This window comes from Benincasa hispida, chromosome 11, assembly GCF_009727055.1.
Source record: "Benincasa hispida cultivar B227 chromosome 11, ASM972705v1, whole genome shotgun sequence".
NCBI lineage: Eukaryota > Viridiplantae > Streptophyta > Magnoliopsida > Cucurbitales > Cucurbitaceae > Benincasa > Benincasa hispida.
Genome location: NC_052359.1, coordinates 78,649,285 through 78,669,833, shown reverse-complemented (window position 1 = coordinate 78,669,833; position 20,549 = coordinate 78,649,285). Strand labels below are relative to the sequence as shown.

Genomic DNA, 20,549 nt, shown 5'->3' with positions numbered 1-20,549 from the left:
ACAGTTCTGAGCCCGAGGTAAATGCTTTGTTTGTGAGCCGGCAATTCGAAGATTAGTGAGCAGGAGTCTTTGACTGTGAGTGCGGGTGTGGACCAGGAAATAAGGATGATTTTTCAATCCAGCAGAACGAAAAGCGCCAGCCTAGAACGGAGCACATGCTACTTCTTCGAAATCGCGAACACCTTACCTTTCTTCTTAGTCTGATCCGTTTTAGGTTCTTGGCTTTGATCCAATTCCGAAGCTCGTTTGCTCACTAGGCCCAGTTGGAGTCTGCATCGTGTTCGTCTGTGTTTATTGAGCTTTCTTCACTGAAGCACCATGCGGCTTTGCTTCGCGCAGCAGGAAGAGGGCTGTTGTCATTTGAAAGGAAAAGCCCCTTGTATAGGGTTCCAAACCAGCGCACCCCTAAACAAAAAGCTTTGAAGCCCCAAATTTATCACTGCTTATATACCTGGTATTGGCCATAATTTACAAGAACATTCTGTAGTCTTAGGAAGAAGAGGAAGGGTTAAGGATTTACCCGGTGTGAGATATCACATTGTTCGAGGAACCCTATCTTCCTTCTTATATTTCTACATCTAGGATCCGACTTGTATCATTGATACTACTAGGAATTGAATCATTATGGCAAGGAAAATTTTAATTTAGATCCTGGTTCTCCTGTAGCTGGATTCTCCAGAACCACAAGAATCCTTAGTTAGAATGGAATTCCAACCCCATGATACAATCTTCTTATATGTCGATTTAGCAAACCAATGCCTTTAGCCACTCAGCCATACCTTTAACTTGTTGATAGGAATTTGAGCCGGCTCACTTTTTTTTGCTAATGTGCAGCGGCGAGGAGCCCACATGTTGTTGGACTAACCTATGGTGTGTTCCGGCGAAGCGCCGGGTTGTTGGTAAGGAGCGTGAGCGGGCGGGGGGCGCGGGACATTCGCAGAGTCTGTGCCTTACGTACCACCACGGGACTGGTCGTTCTTGGGCAGATCCCACTCCTAAACATAAGAGACTTTCAACATTTTGATAATAGACGAGATTGAGAAATCCTAATCGTAGACGAGTAAGCGCTTTCATCGATTTAGGGAACTACTCCCGGGTGGTAAGAAGATGCCTTGGGTCCTATAGTTTTTTTCTGCCCCCTAGGATCGAGAACCCTTTTGGATCTTATTAACCAAAGAAATAAGGCTTTGCACTATAGTTAGTTCAGCACCAATAAAAAATCCATCCATGAAGTTTTGAAAAATCCAAACATTTCAGAGATAGATAGAGAGGTAGGAATTTATCGAACGAACTGCACTCCTTCGTATACGTCATGAGTCCATTGATGAGAAAGGGCTAGGGAAAGCTTGAACCCAATTCCTACAGTGATAAATATAAGCGCACATCAACATCCTCCTCCCACTCTCCTTATAGGGCGTCTTCAAACCTTTTATAAAAGAAATTATCTGCCTTACTATTGGTGGTAAATCAGTGTGGTTTGCCTGTGAATCTAGCTTCTGAGAAATATTTACCATCTGAAAAAAGGAAAAAACGGAGTCTTTGTCTAAAGAAATGCCTTGAGAAAGGGCAGATGTATAAAACCTTTCAACGAGATAGTACCCGGTTCTACATGACTAAGCCCCGTGCTCGTCCAAGGAGGGAGTTTGCTTTACCAGGTACTAGAGACTTACATCTCACCTAAACGACCATAAGTGACACGACCTCAATCCTGAGTGTTTTGGGAACTTCTGCCTTTGAGGGCAGTCATTTGATTAGTCTGGGTGAAAGTGGCCAGATTGCCAACTCAACATGCCTACCTTTTTGGGGACTTGTCTGATTTGAGAGCTGGGAACTCAATCCACAAGATGGAATTCACTTCTTTTCCGAAACAGGGATAAGTAGAGAGATTGCTCCCTTAAGGGATGATTCCGGGACTAGAACATAGTGGCCACAACTTCTCTTTGGAAGAAAAGACTTAGTCATAGTAGGACTATGACTTATGTTCATTAGAGGGATCGGTGGTACTTAGGGAGACAAATGTAACTTCAGGGGCATAACGGTTATTGGCCCAGCTGTACTTACGAACGATCTGTGAAGGGTTGTCGCACTGCCGATTGGTTAAGATGGACACATAATATATCTGTTGTAAAGCGAGTTCAACTGTCAGTCTTTAGTGGAGTGCCTAGTAGTTAACGAATGGTGGATCCCGTGACTAAAGAGTTTAGTCAATTATTCACGTATCGTTGGAGCTTCAAGCTACAGGTCCATGAGGTCCCCTTGGTAGCTTAATGGATTCAGTTGATTTGAAATGTTCAAATTGACAATAGGCATTTTGATTATATATGATATAATCGATTTGATGTATGAGATACATCTAGTGGAGGATTGATGTAAATGAGATTTACATTAAGTACCATAGAATAGAAAAAGAAATATGGTTTATATGTTTCATGAGATGAAATATTAAAACAATAGGTTATAAATATAGTATAATAAGTTGGTTATCATTTATATTTATAATTATATTAAATATTGGATGATTAATTCTTTTTCTTTTAAATAACCAAAGTAGTGGGTGGTTATTGAATCATGGTAACCGTGAGTTTAAAAGAAAAATGGTTTTCCTATTTTTTAAAAAGAAGTTTTACAAAAGATTGAAAAAGTTTTGAGTTTTCTCTCCGCACAAAAGAAACTCACGAAGTCGTCAAATAAATTCGGATTTACTAAACGACGGTTGGGCGAGCTAAACGATCGTGCAGGTGCGAGCTAAACGATCGTGCAGGTGTATTTATTAAATGATCGCATAGTTTTACTAGACGATCGCTGGCCCAAAGTAAACGATCGTGTAGTGTCTGTAGGTGATAGACTGAGCTAAACGATAGACTAAACGACCATATAGCTTTTGCTATACGATCGCATAGCTTTATCAAGACGATTGGGCATCGACCTTTACGATAGGTCTCCGCCATCTCCCACTTGCCCAGTCGTGTAGGTGATCGTTATTTCCTCCGTTCGTCTGCCTCATACCAAGTCCGAACAGAGCTCACCCTCTGAATTCTCACACCGAGAATACCAAGGTCGCCTTGTTGGTGGTGTCAGTCTCAACTCGACATCGTCGAGGTTTTTTGGAGGCCATTTGTGGTGCTGTGGAGGTCGTTCGTGTGACTGAGGAGTTTGTGGCCGAGGCGATCATTAAGGACGAGTGCGAAGAGTTCGTGCCGAGGAGATTGTTGAGGACGAGAGTGAAGTGTTCATGCTGTGTTCGTGCAGTGTTGCAGTCGTGTAGATTAAGCGTTCGAGATTGCTGTTGTTCAAGCGTTCGTGTGCAACGGAGCGTGGAGACATTTCTACCATTGTGCGTAGAGTTTGATCTTTTTATGCATTTGTATTGTTCATTCTGTAATTTCTGCATTTCAATTGTATAACTGTTTGTATTGAAGTTGACTATAAATATATGTTCATTCATGATTGTAATTTGGAATAGTCTTGTTCCGCTGCTCATGGAAACCTTAGTTTTGATTTCCTTCAAGTTGGGAAGCTGGATGGTTCGTTGTCAGACCATTTCCTTGACTTCCTAGATGCTCACAGGCATGAGGTAGTCCACGTCGACGTGGTGGAGGAGGAGGAACCACTTCCTCGAGATTCGCCCCAAGATATGACTTTGGAGTTCTTAATTTCTGAACTTGCTAACATCTCCATTCAGTTTTAGCAGAACACTCAAGCTCATTTGTAAAACATGGCTGACCATGTTGCCCAGCTGACTGATGCCCTGCAGAGATTGGATAGCCAACCAGAGCAACCCATCGCCTGTACCTCGGAGGCAAAGTTTCTTAGGGAATGCTACTTCTCCAGTGATAATGAGGACATCATTCTATGCTCGCCAATTTATGAGGCTAAGGAGGATCCAGAGCCTAAACTCGATGACATCCAGGTGATAGAGTTAGAGGTCGAAAGACCTCGCCTTATTCTAACTCCTAGTATTTTGTATATTTTTTTAAAATTTTTCTCCCCTAGTCTTCAAGAGTCTGTTGAGTCTTTTCTTTATATCGACTCTTTTGAGTCATTTGATTCTTTCGATTCTTTTTTGTCATATTCCAAAAATCATAAATTCGATTTGTCTGGTTCTCTTCAAAAGATGAAGAGCCTTATAGCCTTATCGGGCTATATTGACTCATTTAAGAAGGGATTAGAGAAATATGAAAATTTCTTTATACTATGAGAGGTGACAAGTTATGTCGACCAACCAACGTTAAAAATTTGTCCATCCTAGAGGGAGTCAGGTGGAAAATTTTACTACTTTCCTTTACTGTTTTCCTAGCTTAGCTTCTTCTTTTTCTTTTGTAGGTTCTCTTTCTTTGCCCTAAAAAAAGAAGAAGATCAATTTAAGCGCAAGTCCTCATACCACCATCCCGTGCATGTAAACGTCATCAGATGAGGTTTTCTGATCCCTTAACTCTTTTTATTTTTTAGTTTAGATTAGAGATACATTGGGGACAATGTATCATTTTAAGTTGGGGGTGGGGTATGTTTATTGGGGTTGATGCCCTAAATCTCGTGGGTCCTATAGTTTGTAATTGTAAAGTACAAAAAATTTATTTATTTAATAAAATATGAGGTAGTTTATTCGACATTTAGTAGCATTGACCCACAAAACCAGTAAACTAATATCCAAGGTTATCATATGGATCATGTTTAAGTGATAACCTAAATGATCTATAGTAGATGGATAAGGTTGGGTACCTTATCCTGGTAACACTACGAATACGACCCACTTTGTAGAAGTTACAATTGTTGTAAAGTTCTACAAATGATCTGATCCTGATCATTCATATACGGACATGTGAGTGAGGGTGTTCTATACAAAAGAGTTTGTATAAGACTGGACCACAAAATATATAGTATCATTATATAATGTCATTAATATTAGAGACTTACATTTCACCCGGATGACCATAGGTGACATGACCTGAATCTTGAGTGAGTTATGAACTCCTGCCTATGAAGGCGGTCCTTTGATTTGCATAGGTGAGAGTGGCCAGATCGCTGACTCAATATGTCTACCATTTTGGGGATTCGTCTGATTGGGGAGCTGGAACACAACTATACAAGACGACATTCACTCATTCCTTGATGTCGGGGTAAGTAGATAAATTGCTCCTTTAAGGGCTGATTTCAGGGCTTGAACAATGTGGCGTCACACTCTTTCTTGGTTGAATAGGGGTTTGGTCATAGTTGGACTATGATTTATTGTTCATTAGAGGGATTAGTGGTACTTAAAAGTTAGATGTACTTATAGGGTTTTTAGAGGGCTCTGTGTGATTCGGTTATTGTCCATCTTCTTCACAGAAGTTTTCACAGACGGTCTCTGTGTGAGATTCTCCCAATGTAATTCTCCCAGAAAATTCTCATCTCAGAAAATTTTTTCCTCTCTCATCCAAAATTCACAGAACCCATAACTCTTGTAATTATCAACCCCTACTCACTGGTGGTGGTATCCAACCAAATAGTGATTTGATTTTGCCGTGGTTTTTTATTTTGTTCGTTTTTTAAGAGTTCATGATCAGATCAAGGAGAATTATCGTGAAGAATTGGTTTTTCAAAGGTAAGAAGTAAATCTAAACCCTAATCTCGCTTCTATTTAATTCAAAAGCATACTATAAAATTTCTGTGATATACAATAATTAGTTATCTATAATTTTAATTCTCTGTAAAATTGAAATTGGGACACGATCCATGCTTCTGCATCGGACCTCATAGTCCTTCAATGTTGTGATAGCTTGAGGTCCTTGAGCGTTGTGCTCAGACAATGTTAATGTGCTTGAATTGCTTGTTTGCTCTTTTACGTTGTTTATTATGATGAGTAGTTAATGACGCACCCTCTTTGTGATTAGGTCGACATGAAATTATGTTGGAAGAGCATGATTATGATCTTTATCCAATTTTAAAATTTTTTCTTATCTCTCATGCACACCTAAGTCCTTTGTCTAACGAAATTAGGTCTTGCATGATTAGAGTTATATTATTGGACTTATATTTTTGTTGTCACCCCGAAAAACCTAGGTGATAGGTGTTAAGTGACTGAAAGCTCAATTTAATAATGCATGTTTAAGTTTTTGCCAAACACTTATTTTGTATTGTAGAAGCCAAGCATGTTGTAAAGTAAAAGAAAATTTGTAAAAGGCAAAACATGTTGTAAAGTAAAAGCAAGTTTGTATGTTATTTTTTAAAGGGATTAATCCTGTTTCTTAGGGTTATAATTAACCTAGGGCGGTTATGACACTCGTAGTTTCCCTCTGAGTTAAAGTATCCCCGAGGAATGAGTAAGCTTTGGCACCTGGTTAGGAGAAGTTGCTCATAGTTGGATGTCTTTCACATAACCCATGTGGGCAGGGCAAAATGAAGTTGATGTGTCTAGATAAGGTTTCCTCTTCTATGTAAAATTAAGAAAATGAAAAAAAGACAAAAATAGAATAAAAGTTTGGTTCCCTTAAATGTGTCATTGCATCGTTGAGCCTAAGAAACTTAACTCTTAAGCCTTCGAGCCAAAGTAGGGGAAAAATGAACTGAGAGCCTTATAAAATCATTCTGGATTGTATAGACTTAACTAGTAGGGCTTTGGAGACATCCATGCATGAACAAGTTTAGAATTATTTTTAAACGTGCTTTATTGATTAATCGTAATCAAATTTCATCTTTGATTGCAAATATTATTTTAAGAGACTGTTGAGACTAGAATAACGACCCTTGTGATTGAGCAAGCATATTTTTGTGTGAATATGTGATTCTACCATGCTTGAGGACGATCAAGAATTAAGTTGGGGGGTGTTTGATAACATCGAAAATGTATTATCTTCCTCTTCTTAATTCTAGATTGTTACTATGTTTTAATGTGTTTATTTAGTGTTTTTGTAGGTTTCGGGCACCTAGAGGTAGAATGAACAATTACAGATTGTTCGGGATTAATTCAGAGTAATTAGGAGCTAAAAAGAGTATCTAGGCTTCAAAGGAGGCAAAATGACGAAAACACCCTTAGAAGCACAACCCTCAACGTCACGGTAACAATGCACAACGCTTTTTCCAGAACACCAGATTTTGGTGCAAAGCTGCGGTGCTACATACTTTGACGGACACATGCGCGCCTTAGCACTGCGACACCACCATGACTGCTATATGAGCAGTTCTTTGTTTTTAGGGTAGAGGATTGACCCCCAATCAGCCTCCAGTTGATTTCTTCATCTTCTCATCTTTCTCACTTGCAATTTTATCTAATTTCTTCCTTCCTCTCACGTAATTAGTGGAGATAGAGCCCGAATTTGTCTTCTTCATCCCATGGGAGGTAAGTTCTAGTGTTTTCTTTAGTTTAGAGACTTTTGGATTGAACTCTATGTAACCTTTGGAGTTTTATTTAAATATAATCTTTATGTCTTGATTATGAGTTTCCTTTCTAATTGAATCACTTTGTAATCATATTTTCTCTTGATTGTCTGACAAACTACTTGGGATTTTATGATTCAATGCTTAAGAGATTGGCTTGTAACATGTGACATAAAATTATAAGTTGATTTCTAAAAAACAAAAGGTTAGATAGGCTTGCGATTTGTTGTTTATAACGAATAGTATTGTTCCTATTGACCTAGGGAAAACTATATTAAGTGTTTGGTTAGACGATGGAAACTAAATATTCATCATAGCGTAAGCCCTAGAGCGTAATGTGGTTATGTAAATGTGTTTAGTATTGATTCATCTAGCATGTTTAATTAATTAGGTAATTAGGACCATTGATTGGATGTCCAATCAATTGGGCTAGGCATAATGAAGAACCACAATATTGCAATTCGAATAATTTGATGAACAACATACACGGAGTCATTCTAATATTCGTCCCTCTAAGCTAGAACGTCTCCTTTAATTGCATTTCTATTCTTTACTTTACTTGCACTTTATTTTCAATGCATTTCGACTTATCCAATCCACACCAAACCTCCCATTTTACCACTTTAACTAAAAATGAGTTTTGAGGAACTAATCTTCCTCACTTCCCTGTGGTTTGATCCCGAACTTGCCGCTTGTACTACTAGTTAGTATAAGTAGTTTGTTTGGTGATTTATAAATATTATTTGATTGGTGGAAAGAGATTTGTGACACCCACTCTTCGGGCATGATCACACATATTTAAGACCATATAATAATTTTTTTTTGAATTTCTTGTTTTAAAATTTTTATTTTCATTTCATTAATCAAGTAGCGTACCCTTAATTTTTGTACTCACTCATCTCTCTCAATACACAAAAGGAGTAGGTCCCCTATTAGTTATGTGTTAAACACTTTATTAAAACATTACTTTAGAAAAAAACTAGAATAGTCTAAATTAATTACAAGTTGTTAGAAAAACAATACTCAATTGCTCATACTTCTATAAATTTTTAAATTTTGAAAACTACTTTTTAAGACAATTATGAAAAGTAGGAAAAAGCATGAAAATCAAATGTTTTTTTTTTCTTGTCAAGATACTTTAACTTATTATTTAGAATAATTATTTTAAATGATAAAATCGTTGAAAATACTTTCAAATATAATAAAATGTTATCATCTATTAATAATAGAAAATGATAGACACTAATAGACATCTATTAGTGTCTATCCGTATTAAATGTCAGATGTCTACCTATGTCTATCATTGATAGACCGTAACATTTTGTCATATTTGAAAATAAGTGGGCTGATTTTCTTATATTCAACCCTATTATTGATCTAATATGCTAATATCATTATTGAAAGATTCCAGACATATTGTAAGAGTAATTAAGTTTGTATTTATTGTATGAATATTCTAATTATTATAATAATGAAAAAGTGATTACATAGGAGAAAGACAATATAAATTCTACACATATAGTTTGTATTAATAGTAAAATGGATGAACATATTATGTATGAATATGAGAGTAATTAATTAATTAATTAAGAAGATGAACCTGTAATAGTATCATTAACTGTGGTATAGAATGTGGTGTTTTCAGAAAATGAGAAGCCAACTCCAGCTGGAGATTCAAGATATAGTATGTTTGCCACTGTCAAAATTAATTAACCAATTATTAATTTAGGATTAATTAAGAAATAAAATTAAGAGAAAAACAAATAAAGAAATGAAATTAGATTTATATGAAGAAGAAATTAAACCATTGTTCCAGCTGAAGTGATTATGAATCAAAACATCTCCTTTTGGTCTGAAAGGGCCATGCTCAACAAAAGCTCCAACACCAAGGGATGAACACCCTGGACCTAATTTATACAAAAACACGTACTTTTAATAGCCACTCACCTGGTATTAGGTTTTAAAAACATATGTTATTATTTTTTAAATTTGATTTGCAATTCTATGTATTTTAATTTTAATATAAATATAAAAGTCAGTAAAACTTAAAACTTCTTTTGGAAATAATCTTATTAAAGAAGCTACCGAGTAATGTGTTCCTTTGTTTTGTTATCTTCTAGTGGAAATCGATTTTAACAAAAATACTAGTTTTTGAAATAGGAGTACTTCGTTTTTTAGACATTAAAAAGAGTAACTTAGGTGCAACTTAGTTGCACACCCATCTCCATGCATTCACATTCACAGATTCAATAACAAAGAAAATTAGGAAAACAAGATTATATTTTAAAAACAAGAAAATGTTTACCACATAGTAACTATTTGTGATTAGGTACTTGAGTGTGGATTGCACAAATGTGTGTAGCTTGAGATTCACCCCATTATTTTTCTTTTTAAAATAACATGTTGCTCTTATTGAAATTTAATTTAAAATTCAATTTCTTTATTAGTGAATTTATATCGACATAGAAATTCAAATTTAATAATAATATAGAGAAAACAATAAAACTCAAAACTAAAGATAAGAAGACAAAAAAGAAAAGTGTTGGGAGAGGAAGTTGAGAATAAATGTATAAACTAACATCATAGCAACCGTCGTCATATACTTACGATGACACTAGATTTAATGTTAGTTATAAACCAACATCATAGCTAACTGTCATCAAACATGTATAAAGATAGGTATTTTTATGACAGTTTTAAACTCTCATTACAACACAACCATCATCGTACACTACCCTAACATCGAGAAAGATGATTGTTTCAAAACTATCGTGATACATATACGATGTGAATTCAAAGCTAATTAAGATTATCGTAGCAAAAGTAAAAATCGAAAAAAGGAAGATTACCTCCATCAAGCCAAAGAAGAAGAGGCTTGGAACTAGGATCCGTGTGAGCCTCTACAAAATAGTAGAAAAGAGCTCTATTTTGATAATCATCAATGATAATATAACCTGAAAATTGTTGAAAGCTAACACTTGGTTGCCCCGGCAGCCTCACGATCCTATCCTTTTCTTTTGAACACTCTCCTCTTAGACACAAAATTGCCCACAAAAGACCTCCCACCATTGACATTATCCATGGCTTACACTTAGTACAACGCATTTTTTTGTCCTCAATAACATCAAATTCTTTCTTTTTGATTTGCTTGCCTTATCTATTTGTATTTACCAAACCCTACTTTTATATAATGATAATGGTTTTTATTTTTGTTTTTCGCTTTTGACTTGAGCTTATAAGGAATAATCCACGTCTCCTTACAATTTGAATGTTACGTAATCGTTGAAGTCCCACTTGATGGTCGTTTGATTTTTCACGTTTTTTATTTGTATAAATGGAGTTTGATTATAATAAAACTATCTTGTTAAGCAAATGGAAGCAAAAGAGAGAAAATAAAAAAAAAATAGTATGAGAGTGATTAAGCATTAGGCTATATGTGTTTGTGTTTGTTTGTTTTCTTCATTTCTCTTCTTTCTTGTTGTATACTTTGGACGGTTAGACTGATATATAATTATAATTGAAGGCCTGCACTACTAATTTCCCTTTATTTATAATATAAGAGTTCGATTTGTTTTAATACAATTAGAGTCGGGAGAATTGAACCATAGACATCTTAGTTGCTAATACATATGTATGTCAATTGAGCAGTACTCACATTGGCATAAGAGTTTGTGTCACCTGAATTATTTAAGATTCTAGAATTAAAAATTTTTTGAGCATCAATTTCTACTCTGAACTTTGAGAGTTGTATCAATTTAAACCCAAACTAATAATTTTATTAATTTAAACCCTGAACTATCATAAATATATCAATTTAAACCATAAACTTTACGAATTTTCACAAGTGTATCCAAATAAAACATAATGGAGGGTTTAAATCGAGACATTTATGAAAGTTTAGGGTGTTAATTGATACAATTATTAGTTTGAGATTAAAATTTATACAACTCCCATAGTTCAGGATTTAAACTCATAAAATTATTAGTTTATGGTTTAAATTAATACAATTCATAATATTCTGGAGTATAAATTAATATTTACCCTAATTTTAATTACATCATAAAAATTTTCTTTTCTAGTTTAACTTTATGTTATATCAATAAAACAAACCTTATGTTATATCAATAACACATAACCTATAGTTTATATTATATCACGTATAATACATAACCTATAGTTTATATTATATCACGTATAATATAACTTATAGTTTATTAATCTCTTATATAATCTATAGTTTATATATGAATCATATTCATATAATTAATATTTGAATCTTATTTAAATACTTATTTCCTCTCAAATAAAACTTTATATTATAATGTCTCATATACATTATCTTAATTATATTTCATATAATTGATTTTCTTAATTATATTTCAAATAATTAATTCCTTTTGTTAATTTAAACAATTCAAATTAATCCAAAATTAATTCGATTCTCATTAATCCCAATTTAGCTAACGAGGGGACCTTATGGACCTATAGATTGAAGATCCAATGGTACTTGATTAATTAATTAAACTATGTAATTAAATTAACTGATTTTCATTAACTACCAGTCACTCCACTAAATACCAATAGTTGTACTCTTTGCACTACAGATATATTTCTGTGTCAATTGAATATAACCAATCAACGATGCGTTGACCCTTCACAAATTGCTTGTAAGTACAAGTGGGCCAAAATTACCATTTTGCAACAAATAGTTACATCTAACTTCTTAAGTACCACCGATCCTTCCAATGAATAATAACTTAAAGTCCAACTATGATTGAACCCCTTTCGGGCCAAGAGAGGGTGTGATGCCACATTGTTCAAGCCCCCGAATTAGCCCTTAAGGAAGCAATTTCTCTACTTACTCTAACTATAGAGAATGAGTGAATTCCTTCTTGTATAGTTGCATTCCCAGCTCCCCAATCAGACAAATCTCCAAAATGGTAAGCATATTGAGCCGACGAAACTTGCCACTCTCACCCATGCAGGTCAAAAGACTGCCATCATAGGCAGAAGTTCACAACTCACTTAAAATTCAGGTCAAGTCACCTATGGTCATCCTGGTGAAATGCAAGTCTCTTCTATCGACGGTGTTATATAAAGATACTATTCATTTCATAGTTTGATCTTATACAAATTCTTTGTATCATCTCGCTCACATTCTCTACATGAATAATCAGGATCAGATCATTTGTAACACTTTACAACAATTGTAATAACTACAAAGCAGGCCGTATTCGTAGTATCACCAGGATAAGGTACCCAACCTTATCCATCTACTACAGATCGTTTAGGTTATCACTTAACCATGATCCATTTGTATGTCTCCACATACAAGTTTAAGTTACAGAGAGAACCTTGGATCTTAGTTTATTAGTTTTATGGGTTAATGCTATTAAATGTCAAATTAAATACCTCTTATTTTATTAGATAAATAAATTGTTTGTATATTACAATTGCAAACTACATGACCAACAAGATTTAAGAGATCAACCCCAACAATCTTCCACTTGTTCTAAAGCTAGTGGGGTGTACATCACAAAAGTCAAAATTATTACAACAGTACACAAAAGCAAGAAATTAAGGTATACAATATGTGCCTAGTACAAAATCTCTCACTTGCCCTAGACTACATGCGGCTTGTGTCATAGACCCAGACTCTTCAGGTGACCCTCAAATACCATAGCAGTGAAGGCCTTTGTAAACGAATTAGCAAAGTTGTGCATCGAAGCTATCTGCGTGATCTGGTCCACTTTTGCTCCATTTATGTGAATCGCTCACGTCCCCTTGATGCACAATGTCTCATATTAGGTGATACTTGCGTTCAATATACTTCCCACGTTTATGGCTTCTAGGCTCCTTGATATTAGCCACAACACCATTATTATCAAAATAAAGGGTGATGGGCCTTGACATGTCTAAAATTAATTCCATATTAGTCAAAAATTTCTTGAGCCAGACAACCTTCTTGGCAGCTTCACAAGCCGCTACAAATTCTGCCTTTATGGTGTTGTCAACAATGCACCCTTATTTGATACTTATCCAGACTACAACTCCTCCATTAAAAGTAAACACTAATCCTAAAGTGGATTTCATAGACTCCCTATCAGTCTGAAAATCAGAGTCAATGTATCTTGTAAGGATCAAATCCTTAGACTCATACACAAGCATGTAGTCCCTTGTTCTCTAAAAATACTTGAGGACATGATGACGAAAATTTAGTTTACCAAATCGTCAAGGACTTGATAACTAAAATTAAGTGAACGCAATATGCGATGCATGTTCTTAGTGTATGCGTTGATTATCATGCGTCGGTGGTCATGCATTGGAATGAACTATGCGTTACGAATGTATGCGATGACCATGCGTTTCCATCACAAATTTTCTTGCGCTCACGCAAAGTATAACGTGAATGCAAGTTTCTCGGGTGATCCGAGGTCGAACTCAAGGACTTGTAGCTAGACATATGCGGTAATGTGTATGCGGCGGTTGAATAAAAGAATGATGGAGGGGTTTCTATGCTAACACTACTCCTGCTCCTAACTAACAGACAATGCAATGAGAAGTATGAATGAGAGGTAGAGACACGACAACTGTCGACGTGAAATAAATGGATGGGAAAATAGATAAAATGTGAAGATGTCTTCATCGCAATCCTTAAGAGTGACTACAAGGGCAACCTCAGCCAACACAAGCTATGCAATCATGCTACACACACTGAAAGCCTAAATCTAGGATGTATGCGATGTGTATGCAAAAGTTTCAAGATAACCGCATACAGCCACCATATCCTACTTCCTGGACGCATACAATATCCTCTCCGTAGGGTGCATAGCTGTGTGATAGAAAACGGAGCTTATTCCTAAGTTCCCCATTCTTGCTTATGGGTTCCAATCCACTATCTCGAGTCTTAGATGGATTTTAGACTACTCTTCCAAGTATGCCTAAATGATGAATGATGCGCTTATAAGACAAGGTAACCGCATGAACTTAGCTGACACAAGATTATTCCTATCTCTAGTGAACAATAGCTTACATTGCTTGATGCGTCCAACCACTTACCCTCCCGAGCAGTTAGTTGTTGCTGTCTTTACTCATAGATAAGCGTTGTGTTCGCCTATATACAGGCGTTGCTATGGCTTCACACTAAGCAAATAAGGTTTTCTCACATACTCACGCAACGCACACCTCTCGGTGGTTTGCTACATGCTTCATATCTCTAATCCAAATGACTAAGTATGTGATACTCTAGCAATCTCACTAATTGATGCAATGAAAGTTAAGGATGCTAGGTAAAGAAAGATGGAGATGGAATCAAAGGAAACACAAAAATGCATTGAACATATAATGTATTAATTCCTTAATCCCAAAATGTAATACAATACAATATAAGAAAATAAGAGAAAATGAAAGGACCAGTTGGAAACAATGTCTTACTTCCAGCGGATGTGTGTCAAGGTAGGGTGGTGCCATGGATGGGTGGTCGAACTGACTCTCTCGAAATCTAGCTCTGGTGAAGGCTTCGGTCGTCATTCGAAATGAATGAAGGAGATGAAGAACTCTCAAGCTTCTTTCTCACGCGTTAGTCTGGATCACAGGGGTCCGCCCTAAGGCGAGCCTCAGGCGAAAAACCCTGGATGATCTGAAATTCTGCTCATCGACTTCTATATATAGAGCTTGGATTGCTGACAACATTTATGAACTGCTCTAATTCTGACATTCACGGCGTGTTAGTCCTTTTCTAAATCTCTACTGCTAACGGCGTGGTAGGTGAAATGTCAACATCATCTTTTGATTTTTTCGAGAGATGCGTTGATGCGTCCATTCCACCAACCTTGTGTTGATCCCTCTATTATGTGTTATCGTGCAGCCACAATCCTATAGTGATCGCATTCGCTTAATACCGCAACTCTACACGATGACCGCAATTGCTTGACGATCGTAACTTCTATGTGATGGACACATGCGGCTGATCACTGCAACACCCATGCATTGATTGTATGCGTTCGCCTTTGCGATGGAGAGTTTCTCTGCATGCGGTCATCTATGCAGTAGCCCGACTTCCACGTTTGCATCCACTTCCTGCGTTAGCTACAAAAATAGACAATTGAACACATAATAACGCATAATAATGGGTTAGCCGAGATTCTCAATGTTGAACGCCGTAAACTCTTTTTCTCATGAATTCCTAACATAATTTCCACATATTCTGCTTAACAGCCTTCATAATTCTAAATAAAAGGCCTAAGATGGCATGCATTTCTGCATGTCATCAGGACATTTTTAACAGCAGTCTAGTGATCTAATCCTGGATCAGATTGATATCTACTGACTATCTCCACTGCTTAGTAGATGTCAAGTGTAGTACATAACATCGCATACATGAGGCTACCAACAGTCGATACATAAGTTATCCATCTCATCTCTTTAACTTTTTTAGGTGTCTTAGGATACTATTCCTTAGACATACCTAAAAAGAAGCAAACCTCTCTTGGAGTTTTACATTGAATACTTGACAAGCATCTTGTTAATGTATAATGCCTAAGACAAGGTTAGTGATTTATTCTTGCGTCTCTCCTAAATCTTTCATTTGGAATTGGGCCGCCAGCCACTGTTTTATGTCAGTCAGTAAACCTACATCATTTCCAATGAGTAGGATATCGCCTATGTACAACACTGAGAAAACTACTAAATTGTTGATGATTTTCTTGTAAACACATGACTCATCAACATTATAATCAAGGCCATAAGATTTGATCGTAGTATCAAACCTTATATTCCGAAATGGATAAGCTTATTTCAGTCCATAAATGGACCGATTAAGCTTGCAAACCTTTTACTTTTGACCTTGGGTTATGAATCCCTTTGGTTGCTACATATAGATGGTCTCCTCAAGATTTCCATTCAGAAAAGTAGTCTTGATGTTTATTTTTCAAATCTCATAGTCATAATATGTAGCAATAAACAGGAGTATCCATATAGACTTTAACATGACAACAGGTAAGAAGGTCTCCTCATAGTCAACTCATTCAACTTGAGTATAACCCTTTGCCACCAGTCTAGCCTTAAAGGTTTACACCTTACCATCTGCACCCCTTTTTCTCTTGCAGATCCATTTACAACCTATAGGTTTTACCCCATCAAGTTGATCTACAAGATCCCATACCAAATTGAAGTACATAGTGTAGGGATCGAATCCTGCAGTGGAGGCATTCTCGTACGAGATCACTTTGCATCCTGCGATTCGATTTTTATAATAAAAAAATGGTTATACTAGACGAAATAGATAAACACGTAAATTAGCATACTATTGGCGAAAAGATTAGAATGATTATTACCTTTGTAGATTCCTCAAGTGCCACGAACAATCCTCTCCAAGATTTCAATAAACGGATCTCCAAACGGTCTTGATCACAAACTCCTTGAACAATCTCGAACACTATCATGAGAGTTATCTTGTTATTCTCTGGGATTCCAACAGAGGAATAGGTGGTATCCAACTATTGGGAGAGGAAGATGAGAATAAGGTTTTGGAGAGTAGAGAGGATTTAGGGCTTAGAGAAATTTTTGCACAGTAACACTAAGGAGTTATGTATTGTCAGAGTTCTTTTACAATGAGACTTGTGTATTCAGTGTCTTCCCAACGGGCTGTTGGGTTGTACATCCTAAAACTTGCATTTTGTAATTTTAAACATATTATATATTGTAGATGATATTGTCAGTTATTCAATAAAATTATTGTTGAATATGTAAATTGCACTTGTATAGACTAAATCTAATAAACTAAGATCCATGGCTATAAGGGTGGATCAAGTTCGAGTAGATAGCCAAAATTTATTTTAAATTAAAATTTGATTTTAATTTTAATTTAAAATTGATTTTATGTAGTGGGTTTATCCCACATTTCACATGCAATCCATTTGAAATTCCACTTACATGTTTAAGTAGGTGGTGTCACCTTGTAATGCAATGAGATTGCATGAAAACTTGAACAAAAGAGGGAGATTTCAGCCCTCAATTTCGACCATGCAACTAGTTTTTTGAAGTTGTATTGTGGAAGAAGAGTTTTTCATTCACTTGCCGCAAAATCACAAAATTTCTCCTAAAATTTCCTCTATTCAGCTCATTTTGATTCCCACAAATCAATCTAAGATTCAAGACAATAGTAGGGAAGATCAAGTGGTGGTCTACAACTCATTTAGATTGAAGATTGAAGTTGAATTTGTGGCTCGAAGAAAATCTTTAAAGGTATGTTGTTGAAACCCTCTTGATATTCTATGAACATGCTTTATTTCATGTTAAAATTGATGAACTAGAGTGCTTAATAATCCTTAATTCTTCCGTTGATTGCTTGTTACTTCCAACAAGGGTCATGTGGAGGTCTTTATATAAGAAGGGCCAAACCCTTTCCCAATATATTTTCCTTTTCTATAATTAATTAAATAACATTTCTTTAATTAAGTAGCCCAATTAAATAATACTTATTTAATTTTAATTTGAACAATAACTAAATAATACTAAACCTAATTTAATGTATATATCTAGTTATCATATACATCCCATGTATATGTGCAAAAACTCTCTATTATTTAATTCTTTGTGAATCTAATTCACTTGGATTAATTTGAATCTTATTCAAACATTACTCTCCAATTTAATTATACATCATATCTATAAATAATTATATATTAATCACATTAATATATAGTTTTCTCAAATTTAAAAAATTCAAATTATTTCTTTTAAGTATCCTCTAGTGAACTAACAAAGAAACCTAGTGGACCTATAGATCAAGCTTCAACAATATGAGATTAATTGGTTAAACTCATTAACCAAGTTAATCAATATTCGTTAACCGTGGGTACACTCCACTAAAGACCCACAATTGCACTCTTCTCACTACAGATATATTTCTATGTCTATGAATATGGACCAATACTAGCAAGTCAGTCCTTCACAAGTGTTCGTAACTCCAATTGGGTCAAATTACTGTTTTACCCTTGGGTTACCTTTGGCTTCTTAAGTACCAGTGCTCATGAGCAACATGTCTATGGTCCAACCAATAAACAGAAACCCCTCTTGGGCCAATGAGAGAGTAAGACCCTTTGTTCAAGTCCTGGAGATGCCACTTAAAGGAACACTCATCTACTTACCCTTAAGGAGGGAAATAGTGAATTCCATCTTGTATTATTATGTTCCCAACTCCCCCTTCATTCTTGTCCCCAAAATGGTAGGCATATTGGGTCGACGAACTGGTCATCTTCACCTATGCAAATCAAAGGAAAATCCCTTTTGAACATGAGTTCATAATATACTCATGATTAAGACTAAGTCGCCTAGGTCATCTTATTCAAATAGAAACCTGATTAGTCAACGGTGTTACATCTACTGGTTATTATTTCGCGGTCCAATCTTATGCAAACTCATTGTATAAGATACCTCCACTCGCGTGTCACCTACATGAATGCGTTGGATCATTACGTTTGTATCAAATATAAAGTGAGCCATATCCATAGTGTTACCAAGATAAGGTACCAACCTTATCCCTATAATATAGACCTTTTAGGTTGTATCTTGAACATTGATCCCTATAAGTCTCCACATACAATTCAAGACTCATAAAACAACCTTGGATGTTAGTTATTGATTTAGGGTTATTTATACAAAATAGACAACAATAAAAAATATAGCATTTATTGACTTAACATATATAACTCTTTATTGATGACGGTTAATCAATAACATTTACTATCTATGAGTTTTAGGGCATAAATCCCAACAAACTCCCACTTGAACTAAAACTCTAGTTAATGGGTCATACACAATCCGAAAGACGGGATTATTGTAAATAAATACAATAAATTAGGGCATCCATATACCCATTACACATCTTCTACTTACCCTAGATTATACAATGTACATGTCTTGTAGACGTATACTTTCTAGATGACCCTTAAACACTTTAGCTGAGAGAGAGCCTTCATAAATTGATCACCAATGGCTACTGCCCCACTGTTGTCACTATTGGATTGTATGTCCTAAAACTTGTAGTTTGTAAAATTAAACATATTCTATTTGCAATAAAGAAGTTATTGAGGTTTATTCAACAAAATTTTTTATTGAATATGTAAATTGCACCTATAAAAACTAAATCCAATAAACTAAGATCCATAGCTATTACATGAGTACTTGGACTTTATGTGGAGACATAAAAGTGGATCAAGTTTGAATAGATAGCCAAAATGGTTTATAGTATACGGATAAGGTTGGGTACCTTATTATGGAAATACTAGCGGATGCGGCCCACTTTGTATTTAGTATAAACAATGTGATACTGAATCATTTATGTGGAGACATGCAAGTGGAAGCGTTCTATACAAAGAGTTTGTATAAGATCGGGTCAAGAAATAAATCATTCTTACTTCATAACACTGTTTACTGTTTAAGACTGACTATTTCAAAGTGATAACCTAGGTAACTTGACCTTAATCCTGAGCTAACTATGAACTCCTGTTTATTAGAAATTATCAATAGATTTGCATAGGAGAGGGTTGGCTCAACAGCGTTGGCTCAGTAAGCCTCCCATTTCAGGGTTAAGACCAGGTAGATAACTATGGACATAGGGTGCAAGATGAAATTTACTCCTACCCGCTTTTAAAAATAGTAGAGAGGTTGTTCCCTTAAGTACTGACCCTGAGTTTTGAACAAGGGACCCTACCCTCTCATTGACCCGAGAGGGAGGGACTCGGTTTGGTGATTGGATCAAAAATCAATTGTACATTAGATGAGCAGTGGGACTTCAAGAGCAAGATATAATCTTGGGGGTTGATGACATGTAGAAATGCATGTCATCTTAGGCCTTTTACTTATAATTATGAAGGTTTGTAGGCAGAATATGCGGCAATCATGATAGGAATTCATGAGAAAATGAGCTTGCGTCGATCAGCATGTTGAATCTCAACTAACCTGTTATTTTACGTTAATTATGCGTTTAATGTTCTATTTTTGTAGCTAATGCAGGAAATGAATGCAAACGCGAAAACCGGACCACTACATAGACAACCGCATATAGAGAAACTCTCCATCACAAAGGCAAACGCATCGATCAACGCATGGATGTTACGATAATCAGCCGTATGCGTCCATCACATGGGAGTTGCGCTCGTCAAGCGATTGTGGTCATCATGTAGAGTTGCGGT

General features: G+C 35.8%; 1 protein-coding gene across 1 annotated transcript in view; it reads right to left on the bottom strand.

The window, feature by feature from the left end:
- LOC120090879 (serine carboxypeptidase-like 45) overlaps positions 1-10,422 on the bottom strand; it is a 26,001-nt gene extending 15,579 nt beyond the window's left edge. The window contains exons 1-3 of the mRNA XM_039048578.1: positions 10,203-10,422; positions 9,159-9,260; positions 8,954-9,049 (exon numbers count right to left, since the gene is read on the bottom strand). Of these exons, the coding sequence (XP_038904506.1) occupies positions 8,954-9,049; positions 9,159-9,260; positions 10,203-10,422 (418 nt within the window). The remainder of the gene's footprint in view (positions 1-8,953; positions 9,050-9,158; positions 9,261-10,202) is intronic.
- Between the last annotated feature and the right edge of the window lie 10,127 nt (positions 10,423-20,549).